Raw genomic sequence first — 24,860 nt, 5'->3', positions numbered from 1 at the left:
TCCTTTCTGCATGATTGATTCCTAAGCAAAGGATCAAGACCCATCCCTTTCCCTGCCTCTCAGAAGCCTCTCCCAGCCCCTGGCCACATTCCTACGACTGTTCTGCCCCTAGTCAGACGTCACAGCTTACCATCAGTTAGCCTAGGTCACCATATTAGTACATCCATAGGTCCAACTCCAACTCTGATTCATTGAGGCAAATATACAGTCTCTTCTCAGAGATCTCCACCATTAACTCTGAACTAAGTTAAGTTACCTCTGGTTAATCAGCCTGAAACTTTGCAATTAGAGAATTTATCTACCCAAGGGGCCTTCTGAATCACAAAATATACACAACCCCCCAAAAGCTGTGTCTCGTTGAATCTATTATGAAACACCTCCAGGACAGCTACAGATGAACTAGTGAAGCAAACTGGTTAGTGTTCAAGAGGAGGGAGGCTACGCTTCAATAAAGCTCTTTAAATAATGTGTAAATATTGAAACCAGGGTGTTCTTTAGCACTCCAGTTTTAAGTGGTAGTTGATGTATGGTGAATGCCCATCCATGGTTTCAGTGACTACAGAACAAGTAGAACTCTTTTCAGAGGATCCTTACGTTTAGGAGCTGAGTGACAGAGGCGTACAAAGAAGTTAAAACACACACATAATGTCATTTTTGCATAACAACATGTTCCTTCTCCTAATGAGGTCAATGTTAGAATAACACCCAAGGGGGGAAAGACTGTAGATTGGGAGAGAAGAGAGAAAACAGGCAGGCAGGTAAGAGGGAGGAAGGGAAGAAAGGAGAGAGGATGGGAGGGAGGGAGGGAGGGAGGGGTAATCTGAGGATGAAGACGAAGATGACTGACCACTCCTTTTGAGAGTGTTGTACCTGGAAGCCTGGAACGCCTGGAGGCCCAGGGTCACCTTTTCCATTGAATCCCCTGTCTTCTCCTTGAGCAGGCTCACCCTTAATAGCAGAGACAGTAATCAACACCAATCAACATTATATTTTCAACCCCTACCCCGTAAGCACTTATTGAAGGTTAAACTTCCTCAAAGATGAGAGGGTTTGGGAGGTATGAACTTGGAGAAGTGTTTTAAAAATTGCACTTTGAAGAATTAAAAAAAAACGTATAAATGTATAAATGATGCATAACAATGAGTTTCATTATGATGTTTATGTGCTTGTATATATAATGCAGATAAAACTCATCTTTACTCCTCATTACTCCTGTACCCCTCTCACCTCTGCCACTGATTAAATGTCCCCCATACTTTACTTTCATGTCTTTCTCTTCTTTTCCCTTTGTGTGTGTATGTGTTTGTGTGTGTGTGTGTGTGTGTGTGTGTGTGTGTGTGTGTGTGTGGTGAGCTGGTGAGTTTAATTAAGGTTTCTTAGAGGACCATGACTGAATGCTGTTTATAGAAGCATGAACTACTACTACTGAGGAAAATGCCTCTCCTTCCTCAGCAACCATTAGCAGCTTGCAGATTCTTAGGTAGGGGTGGGATATCACAAGCCCCTTCTCCATCTTTTGTACTAATTTTTAAAACTAACAATTTATTAGGAATAATAAAGCATTTCCCGCCGGGCAGTGGTGGCGCACCCCTTTAATCCCAGCACTTGGGAGGCAGAGCCAGGCAGATCTCTGAGTTCTAGGCCAGCCTGGTCTACAGAGTGAATGAATTCCAGGACAGCCAAGTCTACACAGAGAAACCCTGTCTCGAAAAACAAAACAAAACAAAACAAAACAAAAATACCAAAACAACAACAACAACAACAACAAAGCATTTCCCAAGACACCCAAATTGGTAGCAATTCTTGACCTAGAACATCGAGTCTGAAACATGAGATCAATTCCCTTCCCCCAGACTCCCCCTTCCTTAAAAGATGACATAATTGGCCCTCAGACCTATCTATGACAACAGCCAGAGGAGAAAGTGCTGTGTTTTAATTTCTGTGGCATCTGAATTACTATACCAAGACCTGGTTTATGATGTCTGTAATGTTTATATTTCATGAATTAATTGGAGTCCTTTTTATATGTGTGGTTAGAGACCTTCCATCATAGTAGTTGACAAAGGACTCACCTTTTGTCCTTTCAAGCCATCAGGACCCTAGGAAAGAGGCAACATATCAGCCATTAGAGGTTGAACAATCCATATACTTGACCTTGTCTCTACTCTGCTTCCTGGCCCCATAATATTCTTGTGAGTCACTTTTAAGATGCTCCAGTCTGCACATCCCAGCATTCCAATGGTTTCTTCATCATCTCTGCCTTCATCCAATACAACCAGTCTCTCTCTCATCCTCTCTGCAAGTTTGCATCCTGTTTTCCCACCCATTCCTCACTTCCAGATAGGCCTCCCTGTTCTTTCCTGCCATGGAAACATTGCTTTCCAAGGTCAGCAATGATGTCATGATGCCAAGACCAAGACACCATTCCTTGTGTTATTAGACTTTCTTGGCAGCATCGGGCTGTCCCATTCTTCACTGAAGTACATCTTCCTCAGGTCTTCCACACCACATGCTTCCTGGTTTTCTCTCTGCCATCAGGGCTTTTTCTCCTTTCTCTGTTCATTCCGCTTGACTTAGAAGTTACCTGCTGGAGTAAAGTCTGACATCTAAATCCCTGTTCTCTTTGCTCTCACTCTGAAGTGCTAGAATCTTGACCTCATGTCCTCTCCTCCAGCCAGTATGCTTACTATACATCTTTATGTGAAAAGACCAAAAGTAAAACAAAATCTTCATTTCTAAATTTGATCTTATAATTCATTTCCTCTTCCTTCCTTTCTCTCTCTCTCTCTCTCTCTCTCTCTCTCTTTCTTTGTTTTTCTTCAGTGTCTGATAAAATTTCAGCCTTTCCAATATTCTGAGAGACATGTTCATAGCACATGGAATGGACTACTTTCATTTGTAATCTTTGTCTGTGATACGGAGTTAGAGATGCAGACTTACTGGGAGCCCTGCATAGCCTGGTGTGCCCGGAAAGCCTGGGAATCCTTGTTCACCCTAGAAGACATGAGAAGTTTGTCAGCACTCTTAGTTGTGCTAGAATAGCTCATAACTATCCCAGTCTCTTCCCCCAACCCTGTAGTGACAAATCTAGGCAAACCAATTCAAATTCCTGATGGCTACTGATCAGAAGGCAGAGGGCCAGAAACCCGTTATCTTAATTGCGAATAAGATCAGGGTCTACTGCTTCTCAAATTGTGCATAAACGGCAGCCTAATTGCACCAAGAACCTTTTAATTGCTGCTTCTTGGAGCTTTAGTAATTAGTTCACTCGTGGCCACTGTTCTAGGGGAGAGGAGGGCTCAGTTAGGACAAAAAAGTGGGGAGTGGGCCCTGCAATCTCAGACTTTCCTTTCCAGACACCAACTTTGTACTCAATGCTTTAGTCTCTGATTTTGATGTCTACAACCTCTGATGCAAGTAGGTGAGAGTCTGTGGGAACTGACTAGAAAACTCCCTTAAAAGGATATGGAAGGAGAAAGGAAGTAGTTTCTACTCAAAACCATGCCCTGGATCCTGACTAAATGAATGTTTCCGGAAAGTCGACTTCCATTTCAGTCTGGTTTCACCTTGACTTAGTCATTCAGCAACACTCTCATTGGCCATCTGTGCAAGCAGGACATACCTTAGAACCGTTGCATCCTGGTAAACCAGCCAGCCCATGAGGCCCAGGGTGGCCTGGGAGGCCCTAGAAAAAGAGCAAGACTCACTGACAAAGACAGAGGCAGCATCACAAGGTTCAGGATCTGGCAAAAATATCAGGACTCAAGGGAAATGATGGCTGATTTGAAACAGCCATTAGCTAGAAATGGTGGCCTAAATGCTCACATAACAAGTTTAAATTGTAGATTTTTAGATATAGTTTAAATATCATAGCAAATAAAGCACATTAGCTAGGAGAAAGATTGTTGGATAAGGTGTGGGTATTTTAGATAAAACAAAAATATAGAAAACAGAAAATGGAATTGTGGGACTGTTCCTCTGAGCAAGAGATTGGCGGGTGGGGTGGGGGAAGACAGACACAAAGGTGAGGGGCGCTGCTTGTTCTTTGATCTATTGCTTCAACTCAGTTCTGCTCACATATCATAGAGAGCCACACTCGCCATGGTCAGTCCCGGAGCGTAGCCTCTTCCTGTAAAGAGTGCATCAAAACTGTTTCCCTGGGTGAGTGCTTTAATGTCTTTATTACATAAGCATGAGTGAGAGTACACATACATATTACACACTTATACACATTATACACATACACATATACACAATACACATATACATATATACACAATTACACACACATACTCATATGCATACACAAAGACAAACATGCACACATAGAAATATGCATACACACAGACACACAGACAGAAACACACAGACACATGCACACACACAGGCACATACACATACAGACTCATACACACAGACACACAGACACACACACACACACACACAGACACAGACACACATACACTTCTCATTACTTACTGGAAGTCCAGGAGGACCTGCAAATCCTGGTAATCCAGTTATTCCCTAAATATAAGCAAAATAAGAAGGGGATGGCTAGAAAAGCAATGAAAATAACTATCTTATAAACATAAAATGATTTGCCACGTCAGTAATCATTCGTTTGCAAGTATGGGCTGAGTATATACAACCGGTTAGGAAAACAAACAAAACAGGCTTGACAAATCTTTGTAGATCTTGCCTTTACACAACTTTAAAAATTTTTGTTTTGTTTTGTGAGAGTCAGCCTTGCTATGTATATTGCCTAGACTGGCTCAAATGCACTGCGTACATATCCTAGGCTGGCTTGGAGCTTATGGCTTTTGTGCCCCTGTTTTCCACTTCTAGAACTGGGGAGTGTGTGTGTCCATGTGTGTGTGTGTCTGTAATGATGTATCTCTGTGTGTGTGTGCATATGTTTGACATGCATGCTACAGTATACTTGTGGAGGTCAGAGAACAACTTTTTGGGAGTTTATTCTATTTCTTCACCTTGTTGAAGCTGGGCATCTCTTGCTATTTCTGCCATGCAGCACACTCCAAACTACCAGCATATCTCACCCCCCTCTCTAATATATATATATATATGTATATATATATATATATATATATATATATATATATATATCTCCTAATATATAAATATTAGGTTCCTAGTATTGCACTCAGGTAATCAGACTAGCATCTCAAGCACTTTACCCTGTGGAAAGTTTGTCTTTATAAAACCTTTAAAAGGGGGATTGCTTTGGTTGTGAGAGATTCTTTATTATTTGTTCTTTCAGACAAGGTCTCACTCTATAGCCCAGACTAGACAGCCCAACTTTGAGCTTATAGCAATTCTCCTGCCTCAGCCTCTTGAGTGCTAAGGTTGCAGGAGTGAGTCACCACACCTGCTGCATTGTCACTAGATTGTTGGGATGCTACCATCGTGACTGGCATACTTACTGTCACTTCATAAGTACCCCCATGCCGATCAGGATCAGCACTCTCTTCTCCCTACAGTTCTCATGCACCTTTCCCCCATCCCTTCACATCTGTCTCTAAGGTAACGAGCATTATTGTGGCCACAGCCAGTGGGTTGGCTTCCCTGTTCTCAGACTATCTGTGGAGCGGACACGAGGCACCTGATGTTTGAGTGATGTTTACCGTTAGAAGAAGAGCACTCAGCCAACAACTGGAAGGGATGGGCTGAATACTTACCCTGATGCCTTTGGGGCCAGTGAGTCCCGGAAGTCCTGGGGAGCCCTAGATCCAAATGGAAAGAGAAAAAGTCAGTACCGCAAAAACCCATTTGGATTTAGTCTAATCTCCACGCAGAACAGCTTTGCTATCGTGGTTATTTTGGTGTTGATAAAGTTTGATGATCACTGGCTGCTTCTAATCAAGGGACAAACAAAACTGCATGGAAAACTTTGCTACTCAAAGTGGGATCAGGAACCAGTGAGCAGTGCCTTCGTATCAACCTGGGAGCTTGCTGCAAGTAAGAAAGTCTCAAACAGTCCCACCCGTTATCCTCCTCCCAGGCATACTGATTCACAAGCTACGTTTCAACAGGATTCTGTTGGGGTGCTCCTACACTGGAAAAGTGCTGTGAGCCTGTAAAAGACCCACATTTGACAAGCAGCTGCTGAGGTCTGATAAGGAAGAATACCAGAGTTACGATAGCAAAGGAGACTGGAGATCCTGTGCCACAGAAGCACTTCATAACGAGATGTGCCAGACACATACGAGTAAATAACTAACAGTGAGGACTTCGTGCACCAGAGATGATACTGCTTCCAGCACGTAGTAAATCTTGGGTTGAGGCCCCCTTTTATAGCAAATAACCTTAAATGGAGAATGTTTTAACTAAGCTGCTTGCTGTGAAAGCGCCATTGTTCAGGAGCTATTTTCGTCGTCATTCCACAGTTTCAGGGTTTTGTTGTTGTTGTAGTTGTTGTTTTGTTTTTTCTTTCTTTCTTTTCTTTTGGAAAGTCTGTTACAGAGTCTTCTGAGATTGGACTGTCAAGGCCAAAGTGAGCCATTCCCTTCTGAGGTGGAATTCCTGGGTGCAAGGTCATGTCTTCCCCCTCCTCCCGTCCCCCCATGGGAGGTGTTTTGTGTTACGCAGAGGGCAAGACAAGAAGACAGGGTTTCAGGATTTACTTCCCAGTTGTAAATCTTCTCATGCAGAAAATATCACGTAGAACGGAAGCTTAGAAATCTGAAAAGTATTTTGTCAAGTTTTGAATGGTCTCCGTGTCAGATACTCCTTTGGAGCTGTATCCATAAGCTCTGCTTGAAAATAAGATTTCATGACATAACAGGTGTTTTCTGCGTTGGTTTTATGGGATATTTGCACATCATGCAATCCACATGAAGCACTACGGTGATGACAATTACCACTGCAACTGAAGAATTTAGGAACTCCTAAATTCCTAAAGAGAATTCCTAAAGAGGCACTGAGGGCAAGTGAGCAGAGTAAAGTATAGTGAATAATATGGAAGAGGAGTCCTTGCTGGGCTTTAGTCCCAGCACTCTGGAGGCAGAGGAAGGCGGATCTCTGTGAGTTCAAGGCCAATCTGGACTACACAGAGAAACCCTGTCTTAAAAGTAAAATAATGTTCAACATCCTTAATCATCAGGGAAATGCAAATCAAAACAACCTTGAGATTCTACCTCACACCAGTCAGAATGGCTAAGATAAAAAATTCAGGTGACAGCAGATGCTGACAAGGATGTGGAGAAAGAGGAACACTCCTCCATTGCTGGTGGGATTGCAAGCTTGTACAACCACTCTGGAAATCAATCTGGCAGTTCCTCAGAAAATTGGACATTGTTTTACCGGAAGATCCAGCAATACCTCTCCTGGGCATATATCCAGAAGATGTTCTAACTGGTAATAAGAACACATGCTCCACTAAGTTCATAGCAGCCTTATTTATAATAGCCAGAGGCTGGAAAGAACCCAGATGTCCCTCAACAGAGGAATGGATACAGAAAATGTGGTACATTTACACAATGGAGTACTACTCTGCTATTAAAAACAATCAATTTATGAAATTCTTGGGCAAATGAATGTATCGGGAGGATATCATCCTGAGTGAGGTAGCCCAATCACAAAAGAAGTCACTTGATATTCACTCACTGATAAGTGGATATTAGCCCAGAAACTTAGAATATCTAAGATACAATTTGCAAAACACAAGAAAATCAAGAAGAAGGAAGACCAATGTGTGGATACTTCAGTCCTCCTTATGACTGGGAACAAAACACCCATGGAAGGAGTTACAGAGACAAAGTCTGGAGCTGAGTCGAAAGGATGGACCATCCAGAGACTACCCCACCCAGGGATCCATCCCATAATCAGCCACCAAACGCAGACACTATTGCATATGCCAGCAAGATTTTGCTGAAAGGACCCTGATATAGCTGTCTCATGTGAGACTATGCCAGTGCATGGCAAATACAGAAGTGGCTGCTCACAGTCAGCTATTGGATGGAACACAGGGCCCCCAATGAAGGAGCTAGAGAAAGCACCCAAGGAGCTGAAGGGAACTGCAACCCTATAGGTGGAACAACAATATGAACTAACCAGTACTTCTGGAGCTTGTGTATCTAGCTGCGTATGTAGCAGAAGATGGCCTAGTTGGCCATCATTGGGAAGAGAGGCCCCTAGGTCTTGCAAACTTTATCTGCCTCAGTACAGGGGAATGCCAGGGCCAAGAAGTGGGAGTGGGGGCAGGAGGGGAGCAGGGCAGAGGGAGGGTATAGGGGGCTTTTGGGATAGCATTTGAAATGTAAATAAAGAAAATGTCTCATAATAATAAAAAAGAGAGTTCTCAGTTAATCTACTTGCAGGTTTCCCATGCCAGAGATCCTTTACCAGTGAAATGAAGGGAAATCCAAGCCCAATTCTTCAAAGTAGTCAACAGAAAATTCAGACTCAGCCCACAATCTGAGTTTTAAAAGTGTGCACAGTGTTGTGTGTGTGTGTGTTTTATCTATGTGTGCATGTGGAAGCCAGATTTGGCGGCGGGGTGTCTTCCTCTATCGCTCTCCACCTTATGTTTTCAGAGTCTTTTACTGAATTAGGAGTTTATTGACTCAGGCTGGACAGCCATGAGCTCCAGGACTTGTCTGTCTCCCTGCTCATCCCAGGGGTTGCAGAGGCTCAGTGCTGTGCCTGATTTTCACACAGGTTGTCCGGATCTGAACTCAGGCCCCATGCTTGTGCCATCTCCCTATCCTAGCTGTTTCAATGTTAGCATCAGAAGAAGAGAAGGAGAGAAGGGGCCCTGCCATGGGGGAGATAGAGATGGAGAACGCCAGGGAATCAGACTTGTTTTGCAAACCCCAAGTATAGGTTTAGTTACTGTGGTGTAGCAAACAGATTCTTGGTTCTGTCTGCAGAGCTTCGTTTATTCCCCCTAAGTGCCTTCACTCTTCCAGAGAGAACAGGGCACAAAGATTTTCTCTCACCCTAATATTTGACTCCTATAGAATTCTCAAATCCCTTGGAGTTCCTCATCACACCAAGAGAAACATTTTTCTTTTTTTTTTTTCGTTTTTCAAGACAGGGTTTCTCTGTGTAGCCCTGGCTTTCCTGGAACTTACTCTGTAGACCAGGCTGGCCTCGAACTCAGAAATCTGCCTGCCTCTGCCTCCCGAGTGCTGGGATTAAAGGCATGTGCCACCACCGACTGTCGATGAAGGGGTTTTTGATGGGCTCTTGGCTGGGGTGGGGAGCTGGTCACCCCCCTTGTCAGAAGCTTAAAATTCCAGCCGCAACCCCATTGTCTAAGGAGCAGGGGAGGCAGAGGCTGGCTTAGGAGTAGATCCTATTTCCTAGAGGAAAGCTCTGCAAGCATTCCAGCCTTAAGGTGATTGCAGAGAACTTTGGGCTGATGGGTATATATGTGCCTGGAGAGTGAGGTGCTACACTTCCAGGGCATGGAGGTGTCTGCCATAGCACCTTCAGTGTATCCTGTGACCTTGCCTGTCTGTTCATGTGCATCCTTTACAATAAAGTGTTAAACACAAAGGTCCTCTTGAGTTCTGTGTACTGGCATCATGGGGCCGAAGTGAGGAGAAAATGAAATGCAGGGAAGGATGATTGGGCCAGCGCTTGGCAGGTAGAAAATACATCGTTTAAGTGTTGTGTGTATTATTCTAATGTACATGTCAATACAGTATGGGATTTTAAAAGACTCCACAGAGATCAATTATAATTATTTTTTATAGCTTATTAGTTCACAGCTTGTTGGAGGTCAGTAGTCAGGGGAGTGAGTTTGTGTGCCTGACAGCCCAGGTGTCTGGCTAGCTAATGTGCCCAGTTGGAAGGAACAGTGTGCAGACCTAGTGGTTCACAGTTATTTAGTAAATCCTCTTGGGGATTTACTGAAGCCAGGTCCTTTGAGTATCACAGCCTTTAGGATAAAGACGCATGACAGGTGTGAAGCCTGCCAGGCCCTGCTATAAACCATAGTTGCCCGGTGCTCAACAGACCCCACAAAGGAATGGGTGGATGGGGAGACAGGAATAAAAGCAGGGATAGGGGACTTCCAAAAACAAAGGCAGACAGATCCACACAATTTAAAGTAAAGCAGAGGTTCATGTCAGGTAAGGACCCAAAAGCACACTTCACAGTGGTCATTTGGAGGTCACCAGTGAAGTTTGCAGGATTGTTTTCAGGGAAGAAAGCCAAAGGCAAAGTGGCTCTGGCTGAGGGGAGAGAAGCAGGAGAGCCACAGGTACCACACTAACTACTCTTTCAAGAACCCGGTGAAAAGAAAAGACAAGGAGAGGATGAAAATCCTTTTGTTTGGGGACCTAAAAAATTTAGGTTTGTGTGCCAGCAAACCTTTTATGTTTCAACACTAAGATAGATAAGCCAACCCCAAAGGGGTTCCAAGACCCCGGGGAGTCAGGGCAGAGGTGAAAGGGCAAAAGACCGCCTCCTCCTATGTAAGAGAAGCTTGGATAGACTCATAGGCAGAAACTACACAGGGCCTGGGTGGCTGAGCTGGGTGAATGCTTAGCTAGGACAGGAAACCAAGAATTTGTTTTATATCTGCCAGATGGGAGATTCTCTATACGGTCTCAGTGGTCTATGTGGTGTGCATGGAGATGGGTTAGGTGGACAGAGGGTTTACCCAGCTTGCCGGCCGACATACCTTGGGTCCCTGTGGTCCAGGCAAGCCTTCAGGACCTGGAAATCCTTTCTGGCCAGGAAATCCAGGGGAACCAGGAAAGCCTTTCTCCCCCTGTTAAAACCAAAAAGAATCAAGAATTAAGTGGCAGTTATCCAGCAACACTCACTACCACAGTACAGCCTTCTCCTTTCAATGATGCTCTTCCCTTTCATCAAGGGGTCACTAGTTAGCACTCAGCTCCAAGGGTAGCCACTGTCTACTAATATATGTCCATAGGCTTCAGAGTGATGCCAATATCCTTTAGAGACTCTTGCCAGACAGTAGACCTACTCAGGATAGACGTTAGAAGGACAGGGACCAAGAATTGAAAGAGCATTTTTGATAGAAAGTTAAGATTAGTGGAATGTGTTTATTGAGGGATGGAGATGGCGAGGATGAGGAGTAAGGTGTATTTTGAGATTTTAGTAATGATGGAAGGAAAATGGAATACCATGGAGGTGTGGACTCAAAAGCGTTCTTGTTATAAGGGAATGAGTCCCTCAACCAGCTGTTTTCATAGGAGTTTCAGGAGAGGCACCAAGGGCAACATAGCAGAAAGTCTGAGTGAAATGACCTTAGATGATGCTGTGGGGAAGCGCCTGGTAGAAGTGAGTGAAATAGAGTTTCACCAACAAAAAACATCCTCTTGAACCAGAATACCGGAAATAATCCTCAACACTCAAGGCCATTAGTTAGTTTGATCAAATTTGTTACAATGGGCAAGTACAATAAATAAATAGATAGATAGACAGATAAGAAGGATGGATAGATAGATAGACAGACAGATAATAAATAATAAACCAACAGAAAAGATCAGAAGTCTGCTACTTTATGCTTGTTTAAGTCAAGCACAGCCAATAAACAGAAAATAGATTCACTAAAGCTTTCTTACCACTTAGTTACTCTCATGTTTTAAATTGGATCATGCATACAACTGGGACTCAACAGATGCCTAGATACAAGTTCAAGTACAAAGAGAGACATTCCAGAGTAAATATGAACATGCTACATTCATTCACAGCTTAGGTGGAGAGGGGCGGACCCTAGTGCAAGTGAGTTATACATATATTATCTATAGATAAAATAAGTATTGAAATTATCCTATAAGTATATATATAAATGTCTTATTTAGATAGCTCAAAATGTGCTTTCTTTGAAGTAATTTTAAGAGTTACTTTTCATATTGTTGAACGATTAATTAATACCTCCGAGGAAGAAGAGATTTGTAAACAAACAAAAAATACTTTAGCTCTGCCTCTGCCTTAATTGTCATACATTATGAGTTAATGGAGAGAACTGATGAGATTTCACAGCCTTCTTTTTCCTTGAATTCTGCAATGGAGCTTTGAATTTTTGTTTCAACAGGGCTGCTGCCAATTTCGCCACCAGGGGGCGGTCTTGTTCCAGTGCAGCGGCACAGCGTCGCGGGTTTCAATGTTTACATCGAAGCGAGAGAATCAAGTTGTTTTAATTTCTTCTCTCATGTTTAGCAACATTATAAATATAGAGTATGCTAGGGAGGCTTTCATAAAAATGTTCTTTTTCTGCCAACTTGCTACTTATTCAGCCAAGAGAGTTACAGTCTGGCTGCCAGTATTTACACAAGGTAGCCGGAGGAGCTGAAGCCTTCCTAGAAGGCTTTCAACATTGTTTAAAGTTAATGTTTATATACAATTACTTTAAAGGTGGATTTAGGGGATGATGATCTCCACTACAGAAGGGCGAAGTGTGACCGACTCAGGCATCTGTGAAGAGGCGGCGAAAAGTTCTCTTCTTACCTTCTCCCCTTTGGTCCCCGCGCAGAGGCATTGTCCTTTGCCTTTGCAGACACAGCCCTGGGAAGAGCAGAAGAGGACAGTTGGTGGATAGCGAACTGTTTTCTGTGCTTTGAACCTTGGACACCCAAATCATGATCCGCATGACATTATGGCAATACTTCAATGAAAATGAATAGAGAAAAACATCACAGAAGAAATGTCAAATGACGTAAAAGTTAGGCAGTTTAGTTGTGGAAAAGGTGAAAATGGTCAACCCTCTCCCTTTTTCATGATAACAAAAAGATGAACTATATGAAACTGCCATTGTTGTAGGTGAGAAGTGGCTTAACGTTGGCATATTTTTAGGTTCAGCAGAATGTGTGTGTGCATGCATGCGTGTGTGTGTGTGTGTGTGTGTGTGTGTGTGTGAGAGAGAGAGAGAGAGAGAGAGAGAGAGGCAGGCAGATAGATTTGGGTTCAATACCTGGCTCTCCTGTGTGCACCATATCTCATATGTGACAGTTGAATGCATACCATTTTCTACATGTGGTTCTAAGCTTTGCTTCCCTGAAATAGCATTCAAGATTTGTATAAGAATACTAATGTCCAGATGCCAGGCAATGGTGGTGCACACCTTTAATCCCAGCACTTGGGAGGCAGAGGCAGGCAGATCTCTGAGTTCAAGACCAGCCTGGTCTACAGAGTGAGTTCCAAGAGAGCCAAGGCTACACAGAGAAACCAAAAGCGAAAGTGTTGATGTCCACTGTATGTCTTTATGCTGGTATCAGAATGATGTTTCTTTTGTAGAAAATGAGGCACATCACTGAGTTAGGGAACTTCTATTTAGTTACTTTGACACATACAAATCAACTCTAAAAAATATTAGCCATCTACAGAAAAACAAGGAAAAAAAATAATTGTAGGTAGTAGATTTAATATGTACTTTTATACACCTGATATATTCTAAGGTCATACATGAATCTTTAGTCAATATTAGCTGCCAATTAGTTTGCTCCTATAGAAAAATATAATTGGTAATTGACAATATCAACTGGTAATTGATGAGCCAATGAGGATAATGGTAGGGAAATTTGAAAGAAAACAGGGAATTTGTGCAACTGAAAGGAAAAAAGTCTCAAAATCTAATGAACTGAATGTATTTGCTTAGGTGAGGACAGGAGGCTTTTCTGCCATTCACAGAAGAGGGTGAGTGATGGTTTTCACACTTCCTGCCCTTACCCCATTCATGCATTGTGATCTCTTGGATGTAAAGTACCTGGCTGAGGCACCCACAGTCTCCAGGTCACAGGCGTCTGTAGTGATAAGAACCAGTTCTAATTATTTCAACCTTGCCTTCCTAGTGTTTTAACTGTCTATATTCCTATTAGTCAAGTATTTAACTGCACTCTTCTTAGGAATGGGTTGCCTGAATGCCCTTGCCATCTGGCAAGCTGTCGGGATGGCAGATTCCCATCTCTACCCCATGACTAGCTGAATCAGAAACCTTGGGACTAGGTCTCAGGAATCTCTTTCATCAAGACCTCTTCGTTGCTAGTGATTTCTTTCTCACGGCTGAGAACCCTGTCTCTGAATGAACTTGACATCATATGCTTGGAGTTTCCAAGCCACTGTCCTCAAGTAGAGTATGCCAGGGGCCCTGGCCCCTGTCCTCAAGCGATAGCAAGAAGTTCTGCCTCTCTCAAGCCACAGATGCCTCAATCCTCATCTCATTTAGGGAAAGGGGAGGGGACATGTTGGCCCTCCTCTAAACCTGAGACTATTAAGTGGGGCCACAAGGCAGGCTTAATTCAATTTTAGTCTATCTATCTATCTATCTATCTATCTATCTATCTATCTATCTACCTATCTATCTGTCTGTATATCTACCTATCATCTATCTATCTATCTATCTATCTATCTATCTATCTATCTATCTATCTACCTACCTACCTACCTATCTATCCGTCCATCATCATCTATTTGTTTTGAGTAAGAGTTGTTCAGCCTTCACTCTGGAAGCCTTTTGACTCCAGCTTGAGCATGTGTATCCATGCTGAACTCCTTTGGTCTAGGCTACAACTCCTCTTGTATCCACTCTCATAAAGCTTCTATAGTTTCCTGTCATGTTTAATGTATATTTTTTTGATGACTAAGTGTTCCAGGAGAGAAGGAACTTCCCAGTGTCATTCATGTCAATGTCCTAATCATGCCACATATTCTGAACGAATGCTGGACTCATTGGATGGAAGCTTATGGTTTCTGCTGTGACCAAGGTGCTTGCTCTAGGTCTGTGTGATGTATGGACAATTATGATTAAGGTGAAGACAAAGCCTTTGGCAACTCTAACGTGTTAAGACTGACACAAACTGAATTATTTGTTAGTTGCTTGGACTGAGAGATTTTTATCAAAGCAGTAAGACCTCTTGAGAGTTGAAAGGCAGTCCAGTAAACAGTCTTATATTGTCTCATTCAAGTTTAACTGCTGTTGATGCAATCTCCACATACCCTTCATTCTCCTTTGGCTCTGTTGATCTCCCCCTCTTTCTGTCTTTACCTCTACACACAACAGACAGACAGACAAACACACATCACTCAAAACCAGACTGAATGCAGGCCACCTCAAAATGAGCATATATTTATTTTTATCTAATTCCAGCATTAAAAATAAGAAACCAAAATGAATACTTGCTTATTAGAAGATTGTTGCTTTATTTAAGGTTCTTCTTCTTCTTCTTCTTTTTTTTTAAAGTCTTATTTATTTAATGGATAGGGTGTTCCATCTGCATGTACACTTGCATGCCAGAAGAGGGCATCAGATTCCATTACAAATGGTTGTGAGCCACCATGTGGTTACTGGAAATTGAACTCAGGACCTCTGGAAGAGCAACAGCTAGTGGTCTTAACCACTGAGTCATCTCTCCAGCCTCTTTTTAAGGTTCTTAATGATGGCAGAAGTTAAAAGTTGTTTAATATCTAGGAGATCTTTGATTTTATAGTAGAGATATTATGACTTAAAAAAAGACATTTCTATATGTGTATATATGGGCACATATATGTATATATGTGTATGTATATGTATGCTACATGTGTGCAGGTACCTTCAGAGGCCAAAAATGTACTCCCTAAAGTTAGAGTTACAGGTGGCTATGAAGTCCAAACATGAGTGCCAGGAGCTGAACCCCTGGGAGAACAAAATGTGCTCTGAACTGTTGAGACATCTCTTCAGGCTTATGATGTAATCCCAATTGATATGTTTTTTTTTTTTTTTTTACTTTAAAAAAGCTGTTTCAGACACATCTTTTGGAAGAACAACTTTCTTTCAACTACAAAATTATTACATAAATAATATTATATAAACATTATTAATGATAACTATTATTGTCGTGTTACATGTTGTATTTGGTGTCAGAGTCTTGAGTTCTAGGACTGAGCCACTCTTCTAGCCTTCAATTTTATTTTCATTCTTTCTTTCTATACTGTTTTCATAGAAATATATATTTTATCCACTCATTTAACCAAGTTGTTCCACACCATCTAATTAATGTACTTCATTACATCCCTGCATGCTACAGGCAGAAATTAGAGTAGGAATAATGGACTCTTGGTAATCCTAACACTCATAGGTGGACACGCACGTGTTGCTCTGTAATGGAAAGCACAGAGTCTCAATTGACTTGCTGACTAGAAGGTGTGGAGAGACTTTCTGGGAGCAAACTCAATGGACAGGCCTTTTACGTGAGCCCACTGTAGCCTCGCTTCCTCCACAGCTGGGCCAACAGCTGTCTCTCTCTGCCTGGGTTATCAGAACTACTCCAGAATCAGCCACACAGTTAGGGTGTGTCCCGCCTGTGTCTGTACGATCATGCTGGCTGGGACTTCAGAATACGTGATAGTCTGCAGACTACTGGACTCTCCATCTGACTGGATGAACTCAACATTACAGTAAGGGCAGCTCTGTGGCAGCTTTTCAGGAGCCTGTGTGATGATGGAGAGGGCCAGGCATGGGGCCCCCCAGAGGTGATCTTGCATGCAAGCTATAGTCTTTTCACTTTTGGCATTTTTCCTTAAATACAATTTAAAATTTGCAAGTATGTTTCAATCAATGAATTACTAGATTATTGGACTAAAGGGTGCTGAGGCCATAGTTTCTTTGAATATTTTGAACCTATTGTCTAAACACCATGACCACGTTAATGATACAACCCATTAATTATTATTCAGAAGTTAAGTCCTTAAAAAGCCCTATGGCCAGAGGCCATCATTAAACCAACACAAGCGATGGTTATTTCTCATGCAACGTTTTTATGATTTTTCCTTTTCAACAGCAAAGTACTCCTCAGTGGCTTCATATTGAACCTCCAGGAGGTTAAGAATAGGAAGGTCTCAGTAATACTCTCTCTCCCTTGGAATCAGAAAGCTGCCAGAGTTATGTTGTAGCATGTTTGAATATTAAATTGTTCACCTGGAAGAATCATTCTTTTGATGGCCTCAGAATGCAAGAGAAGCATTCCCAGTGGAGAATCCGGATGATTTAGAATTTCATTGGCCACATGTATGTCCTGCGGGTTATCAATTCAGGTTCTAACTGGAGCTCTGGGTCAGTTGGCAAAGGCTTCCTAGTTGCCTCACTCAAAAGCATCAGGATTTGTCTTGGGGCATGTAGCAATTAGTAAACAGAGAGGCCATGAATTTGTAAGAGAGCAAGGAAAGGTATATGCAATGGTTTGGAGAGAGGACGCTGAAGCGGAAAGGTATATGCAATGGTTTGGAGAGAGGACGCTGAAGCGGGAGATGATGTAGTTATGTTACAACCTCAAAGAATAAAAGAAAGAAGATCTGCCTTGTGGTGGTTTGCATAGAGGAAGAGGGATCAGTCAAAGGCGGCCTGTAGAAGGCTGTGCACTCAGTAAAGTCTCAGGTATTGGGGACTTCCCCTCTCTCTGTTCTACACAAGACTGTGTGCCAAAGGACAGCCATGTGACTGTCTGGTCTTATTCTCAGTCGGTCTAAACTGGCCATGTCCTCCCCCCGCCCCCAGACATTTCCTCCCAAGTTTATCCAGTGCCAGAGAACTGGCCTTGACTTCTAGAATAAAGATGAGACTGAAAATTCTTTGTTAATTCCACAACTGAATTATAGCATCTGTTACCAGTATCCTTAGAGAGCACCAAGTATGTTAGTTGATTAGCCGACTGTTATTTGCACACAAGTGCAGATACTATACAATTTTATTTATTTAATAAAATGCTGGTAACATATGTAACAGATGGACAGCTTGGTCCTCGTGTGGGACCTCTAACAGCAGGAGCAGGGGCTGTCTCTGACTCTGTTGCCTGCCTTTGGATCCCTTTCCCCTAACTGGACAGCTTTGTCTAGACTCAATAGAAGAAGATGCCCAGTCCTGCTACAACTTGATATGCCAAGCAAGAATTTTGATATCCATGGGAGGTCTCCTCTTCTCTGAGGAGAAAGGGAGGGGGGCATAGGGTAAGGGCTGATGAGAGGGTTTAGAAGGAGAAAGGGAGGGGAAGCTCTGATTGGAATGTAAAATAAACAAATTAATTAATTAATTAATTAATAAAAATAAATCTCTGGGGTATTTGACACTCATACTGATAGGTGGCAAAGTGCACGAACAAGTGTCAATTACTTCTCGGCTGTTGTCTAGGCACCCGGATGGTCTCTGCTTCAACTTCCACAGTATTGACATTGGCACTGCAGATCCGCTTCTGAACCCAGTGACATCACACATAGGTGACAGGAACCCCTGCCCCCCCCCACATCTGTTGCCAAGGCAACCACCACAGATTCCCAGAATCCACTAGGCTCACCTCCCACCTTTACCTGCAAGCAGCTACGCCACTATCCAAATAAAAGGCAGATTCCCTCTGACGCCCCCCCCCATCTCTCTCTTTCCCCCCTTCTGAAACCTCACGTGGAACTGTTTGGCCTGGTGTAGGTTTGTCTGGACGTGAGCCGTGCTTCTAACACAATACACAGTCCACCTATACATCGTTAAAATGAGCAAGTATTTGGGGCTGGAGAGATGGCTGAGAGGTTAAGAGTCCATGCTGCTCTGTTAGAGGATTTGAGTTCTGTCCCTGGCATCCATGCTGGACACCTTACAACCACTCGGAACTCTAGCTCCAGGACATCCGATACTCTTTTCTGTTCTCTGCCAGCACGGCATACGTGGGTCATCCACCCACACAGTCATACACGTAAGGGACAAAATAATAAACAAGAGATCTAATGAGAATGTGCATACATTCTTAACGTTTATTGAAAGGCCCGAGAGATTTACACATCTTTTTTTTTTTTTTTTTCTTTTAGCTTACAGCATTCGGAATTCCCAGGCTGTCTCCCATCCAAGTTCTAACCAGGCCCGACCCTACTTAGCTTCAGAGATCAGATGAGATCGGGCGCATTCAGGATGGGCATTTTTCCTTTTCATTAATAGAAAAGATATTTCAGATCCTCCTCCTCCTCGTCTCTGACCATGGCATGCCTCATTTCTGCTGGCTCATGATATGGAGGTGGCCTCCTGACCCCTCTGTCTCTCTGAGCATCCAGCTAGCCTGGGTCAGTGGGAGGGGAAGTTGGCATCTTCGAAGCTGGTTCACACTCTACTGAGCAGGGCTGTTGATTTTGCATTAAAATGATTGACCGTGCCAGTCTCTGTGCCCGGCCAGTGGCCCGAGGCAATGATTTTTGTATGTGAAAAGAAGAGCTGAGCAAGTCCAAGCCGAGTGGTGCCAGACAGGCCCTACCAGCTGTTCTCTGCAGCCTGGTCTCCACCCAGTGACCCGCAGCCTTGGCAGCTTGCCCCCGGGCAAGGAAGGACCTAGCAAGTGGCTGTCTGCCTCACCCACAGCCATTGCCACTGAAGCTGCCACACTTCCCATCTTTCAGCTCCTGCCTGGGGAGATAGCTCTTGTCTAGACAGCTAACCCAGGCACCCGCTTTGGATTTTCTGGTTGACAGCAAGCATGCAAATGACTGATTCTGACAAAGAAGGTAGCAATCTGAGTTCGCCCACACTTTGGTAAAAATGCGTTGGTCCTGCCCTGTGTTATTGCAAGGGGTGAGGTGTATGTTGTTACTGTGGACTCCAGCTTCTCTTTCCCCTAAAACATTAAGATTTTTTTTAAGTTTTAATTTTTAAAAATTTCTTTAAAAAATGGATATTTTCTTTATTTAATTTTCAATTTTTTTTTGCCTTTCCAGGTCTCCCCTTCAGAAACCCCCTATCCCATCCCTCATCCCCGTGCCTCTATGAGGGTACTCCCCACTCACTCCTGCCTTCCTGCCCTGGCATTCCCCTACACTGGGGCATCAAACACCATCAGGCCCAAGGGCTGCTCCTCCCACTAATGTTCAACATATGCGGCTGGAGCCATGGGTCCTTCCATGTGTACTCTGGTTAGTGGTCCAGTCCCCGGGAGTTCTGGTGTGTGTGGGGGAACTCGACTCCCCCCATGAAGGTGCAAACCTCCTCAGCTCCTTCAGTCTCTTCTCCAAATCCTCCATCAGCCCCCCTCCCCCCAAGCTCAGTCCAATGGTTGGCTGCAAACATCTGCCTCTTTATTTGTCAGGCTCTGGCAGAGCCTCTCAGGAGACAGCCATATCAGGCTCCTGTCAGCAAGCACTTTCTGGTATCCACAATAGTGTCCTGGCTTGGTCACTGTCTATGGGATGGATCCCCAGGTGGGGCAGTCTCTGGATGGTCTTTCCTTCAGTCTCTGCTCCACACTGTCTCCACATTTCCTCCTGTGAGTATTTTGTTCCCCCTTCTAACTAACTGGCATACTTTTTACTATGGATTTTTCGATCAAATGTTGTTTTGTTGATTCTGTGTCCCTTCTTCCTCATCCTCTGTCACCTCCATCTCCGAGTACTCCTCTGTCTGCTCCCACCCATTCCCCACTTCCTGCTCTCACATCTTCCATGTCCTATAGGTCTTTCCATTTCCCCCAAATCTCTCCTCTTCTCCTGAGCTCCTTCCTAGTTTTATGGTCTATACCATATGCACTCCCCCTACTCACACATGCATATAGGCTTATAAGCCGGGGTCCATATATGAGAGAAAACATTAGATGTTTTTCTTTCTGAGCCTGTTGCTTTGGTTAAGAGAATACTTTCTAGATCCATCTGTTCTCTGCCATTTTCATGACTTTAGTTTTCCTCATAGTTGACCATAATGCCTGTGGGCACATGCGATATGGTTCCAACGTGCACCGAATTGTCAGGATCCACCCATCTTTTCCATTTCCTTGGTCTCTCGAACCATGCAGCAGTAGATGTGCATCCGCAAGCCCATGTGTGGTAGGACATGCAATCTTTGGGGTATGCTATTCTCATAAATGGTACAGCTGGGTTTTACAGTAGTTCTGTTTTTAATTGCTGACAAACCTCCGTACCTACCTATCTCCATAATGGCTGAACTAGTTTCGATTCTCACTAGCTGTGGGTAAAGGTCCCCTTTGCCCACATTTTCACCAGAGATTGTCACTGGATTTCTTGATCCCAGCCATTCTTAGTGGGGCATGTGGAGTCTGTAGTACAAAGAGTCCGTATGTTGTTCCTTTCTCATTTCCCTCAGCCTAGAGAAAGTCCCACTGGCCAGCACAGGTTAGTCTGGGAGGAGGGCCATAGCTGCTTTCCCTCACCTCCCTAGCTCTTCTTGTGAAACACAATTGGCTTTATCATCTATTGTCTGAGATTCTTTTTTCTTAAGAGGTAAAGAAAGCTCATGCACTATTGGGTTCATGAGAAGAAAATCTACCATGTTACTGACACTATTTTCAGGAATGAATGAATCCTAACAAAAATTTCCTTGAATGCACCAAGCGGTAGAAAATCCAAACTAAGGAGTGAATTTCTGGGGATTCTGGTTCCTTAGGTCTTTCAGAAAATCCTTTAAATAATGCCCTTTAATCCTTTAAGGTGTACCTATGTGCTCCTTTGCACGGGTCAGCTGCTAAGGAAACTTTGCTTGTTGACCAGGACTAAAGCATCCGAGCTTCTTGAGACACTCTAGGTCTACAGGTGTGTCCAGCTCACAGTCTGTGAGCTGCATGCGACCCAATGCAAAGCCATCTGCATGCGACCCAGTGCAAAGCCATAAATGCACTTAATATATTATGAGACCTTTTTGAAGCTTTGTTTGCTAGCTTGGTTGTACAGTTCTCCAGTGTGAATTTTATAGATGAAAACATCATGTCACAATGTCAAAAGGCCGAACACACCATCAGTCTTCCTCAGTTGTTGATCCTGAGTGTAGTAATACTGACTGGCCAGGCAGGATGGGCCCACTGGTATCACAGAAGCAAATCTGGTATGGTGGTGACCAGCTGCTTTCTGGTTGGATTTTATGCCCACTCATCACTGGAAAGAACTCATAACTGTTACTGTAAAGCTAGCCTTAAGCTTGTGACTTGAGAGATAACAGCTCCTGATAGGAAAACTATTGCTATTGTCTTGTTAAATGGACATGATGCAGCTGATCAACTGCCTAATGGACAACCAACTTTATGCTTATAGAATTTTTTTTTTTTTGCTGTCACCTTTGATCAGCCATGATGGCAGAGGCTTATAATGAGTCAAATATAGCGAATATATAACTGTTAAACATTCCACCACAAATAGAACATCTATATCACTCCCTCCAAGGCTCAAGGAATGTTCTGGAGAAAGGAACAGAAGGAGTGAAAGAGTCAGATGGAGTAGGGTGTGGAGCAGTGTGGAATGCTGACTTCTGGGCATGTCAGGGCTCTTCCAGTCTTGAACTTACAGAAGCTGTGATTACACACACAAGAGCTGCACAGGGGCCTGTCAACACCCTGTCATGGAAGGAAGAGAGAGAGAGAGAGAGAGAGAGAGAGAGAGAGAGAGAGAGAGAGAGAACAAATCAATGGAGGTAAAATAGCTGTGTGAAGGTGAAGCTGGCTTCCCCCTGGAGCAGAACTTGGGAAGGAGCAGCCAGGAGGAGTGTGCTTTAGTCCCCTGCTTTTCATGTCAAGGGTATTTTATTATTATGTTTTCACTCTGTGCAAGGTTTACTTTGGTAAAAATTAACCATGAAAGTTGAAGGTCCCATCTAGGACAGTTTTTCTGAAAAATCAAAATTAGCGCCCCAAAAGCAAGCCCAGAACAATAAAATGTTCATCTCAAATAGAGAATATGCCTTCTACTTTACATCCAAAGTCCCATAGCGTATTGCCTGTTTTCTAATACGACTAAATAGGCTAAGTTCATCTTAGAAGGTATTTTCTCTCCATTTGGAAAACTACCAACTTAGCTTTGATTTCCTAGCAGATAAAAACATACAGTCAGAGCAGACAGAGGAAAGTTTTAAAAGGAAAATGATTAAGGCACTTGATGAAGAAGCTTTAAAGCTCAAGAATTTCTACAGACACATCAGATTTGAGGGGTCCCTCTGTGGCCTTTGATGGGAGACAGTGGCTTTGAGATATGGGATGCTGAGATGGCCTTGACATCTCCCATCTCCTATTCATTCCAGGACCGGCCCAGATCTTCTTTGGAGACTGGATCTTTTTATTTGTCTCTTGGAAACAAGCACACTGAAGTTTGGAGGAGATTTTGGAAAGACACTGGCCTTTCTGTTCAGGGCTTGGCCTGTGTAGAGACCCAGGGTGCATCCGTACATTTGTGTCTAAACTGGGCTCCGCCAAAGCGGTTCACTACACTGCCAAACCTCTTCTTCCCGAAGAGCATAGGTGATGTTATCTGAGTAGGAGGCTGTGTAGGGCTGGGCACAAGCCAAGGGATTGTGAGCATAACTCTTCATAAAGGACAAGAAACCCTGAATTAGAATTAGAATACATTTTATTCATATGTATGTATGTGCACTCTGGTGTGTGTGTGTGTGTGTGTGTGTGTGTATACTATTTCAATGTCCTTAAAGTTTCGTGTACTCTAGGCTTGCTTCACACTTCCTTACCCACCAACTCCACCTTCTAAGGGCTGAGGTTACACCTGTGCACCACCACACTCAGTTTATGCAATGCTGGGAATGGAACCCAGGACTTCATACATGTTAGGCAAGCTAAATCCCCACGCCCTGAATTTTGCCTTTTATTATATGTGATATACTTTGTTGAGATGATTTGTTTTAAGCAACATGCTTGCGTGGTAGCATTGGTTCATATAGATTTAGTATATGAACTATATAGGTATAGGTACTATATAGGTACGTGCATTGGTTCATACAGAATTGTGACTTAGAAAATGCTCCCTCTTTCCTGATAGCTTACTCTCAGCCTCATTATACTTGAGGCACGGTAACCTTACTCTTCCGGGATCCATTAATGACATGCAGGTTGAGTACTGCACTTGAATAAATATTTAGAATATTCATCTGCCAGGGACCCCCCCCCCAGATCACACTTTGGTAAAATTCTTGACATATTAAGTATTAAGAACAAACAGCTTCATTTCAAAAAGTGTTACTGTTAATCCCTGTGATATCTGTGAGATGGTAAGATAGTAATTAAGTTTGAAAAGCATGGCCTAGCTGGAGATAGGGAGCAACCCAAAATGAACTCTCCAGATTGAATCATGCCACTCCTCAATTAAGCATATTTGCTTATCATGATCGGCTGTCAGTGCCGAGTCTACCCTCATAAACTGGGAGTGTTATTTTGTGTCTTGGTGGCCTGTGTCCCCATGGAGTGTGGTGTGCTGTCCCCGCCCATGATGCTGAGTGCTCAGTCACATTCCTGTGCTTTTCCACATGGTTCTTTGGCAGCGGCAGCCCCTTCACCCCGTCTAGTCCTCTACTGGGATAAGTTTGCATGTTTGGGAGCTGTTCATAGCTCACCCCGTTCTTCTCAAAATCCTCAAAGCAGTTGCTACCTCCCCCCCTTGTCTGTTTGGTGCATAGCTGCACTTAGAACATACACGGATTGACTGCAAGTCTCTCTTGGTGTGACTCAGTTCACCTTCTCAGGGGAAGTCATACACTTACACTTCTATGTTCTGACCAGTTTCACAGCATGGGGGAAAGACGGAATTGGGAAAACCATCCCCTTAGCTCCCACAACTTCATGGGCCCACGCAGTTAAGGGAGGAAGACCCTGGAACATAGTGTGAATGGTGGGGGTGGATCTGGCAAAGAAATGTATAATGTGCCCTATGTAGAAGTGGACAGGGATTGCAGAAAATGCATGTGGCCTCAGAGAGAGAAGCTGGGCAGTGAGATGTGAAGGAATCTGGTTGGCAGGGGCTCTTCTCTGTGCTTGAGGGTGCTTTCGGCGCTTTTAAACAAGATCTTGGAAGAAATCACCTGATGGGACCAATGACCTGATGACACATATTCTCAGTTTAAAAGTACTTCCTCCCAGCCCCCACAACACACACACACACACACACACGTTTCCTGACTTTCTGACTTCACATTTGTCAACAAATCT

At 43.4% G+C, this 24,860-nt stretch overlaps 1 protein-coding gene across 1 annotated transcript in view; it reads right to left on the bottom strand.

The window, feature by feature from the left end:
* Nucleotides 1-24,860, bottom strand: part of Col4a3 (collagen type IV alpha 3 chain) — a 136,774-nt gene that overhangs the window by 62,446 nt on the left and 49,468 nt on the right. Inside the window, exons 2-9 of the mRNA XM_021155885.3 lie at nt 12,448-12,504; nt 10,652-10,741; nt 5,697-5,741; nt 4,480-4,524; nt 3,623-3,685; nt 2,941-2,994; nt 2,073-2,099; nt 871-948 (exon numbers count right to left, since the gene is read on the bottom strand). Of these exons, the coding sequence (XP_021011544.1) occupies nt 871-948; nt 2,073-2,099; nt 2,941-2,994; nt 3,623-3,685; nt 4,480-4,524; nt 5,697-5,741; nt 10,652-10,741; nt 12,448-12,504 (459 nt within the window). The remainder of the gene's footprint in view (nt 1-870; nt 949-2,072; nt 2,100-2,940; nt 2,995-3,622; nt 3,686-4,479; nt 4,525-5,696; nt 5,742-10,651; nt 10,742-12,447; nt 12,505-24,860) is intronic.

The sequence above is a fragment of the Mus caroli genome, unplaced genomic scaffold, assembly GCF_978045245.1.
Source record: "Mus caroli unplaced genomic scaffold, Mus_caroli_1 scaffold_1, whole genome shotgun sequence".
Taxonomy (NCBI): domain Eukaryota; kingdom Metazoa; phylum Chordata; class Mammalia; order Rodentia; family Muridae; genus Mus; species Mus caroli.
This window is presented reverse-complemented; position numbering and strand designations above follow the sequence as displayed.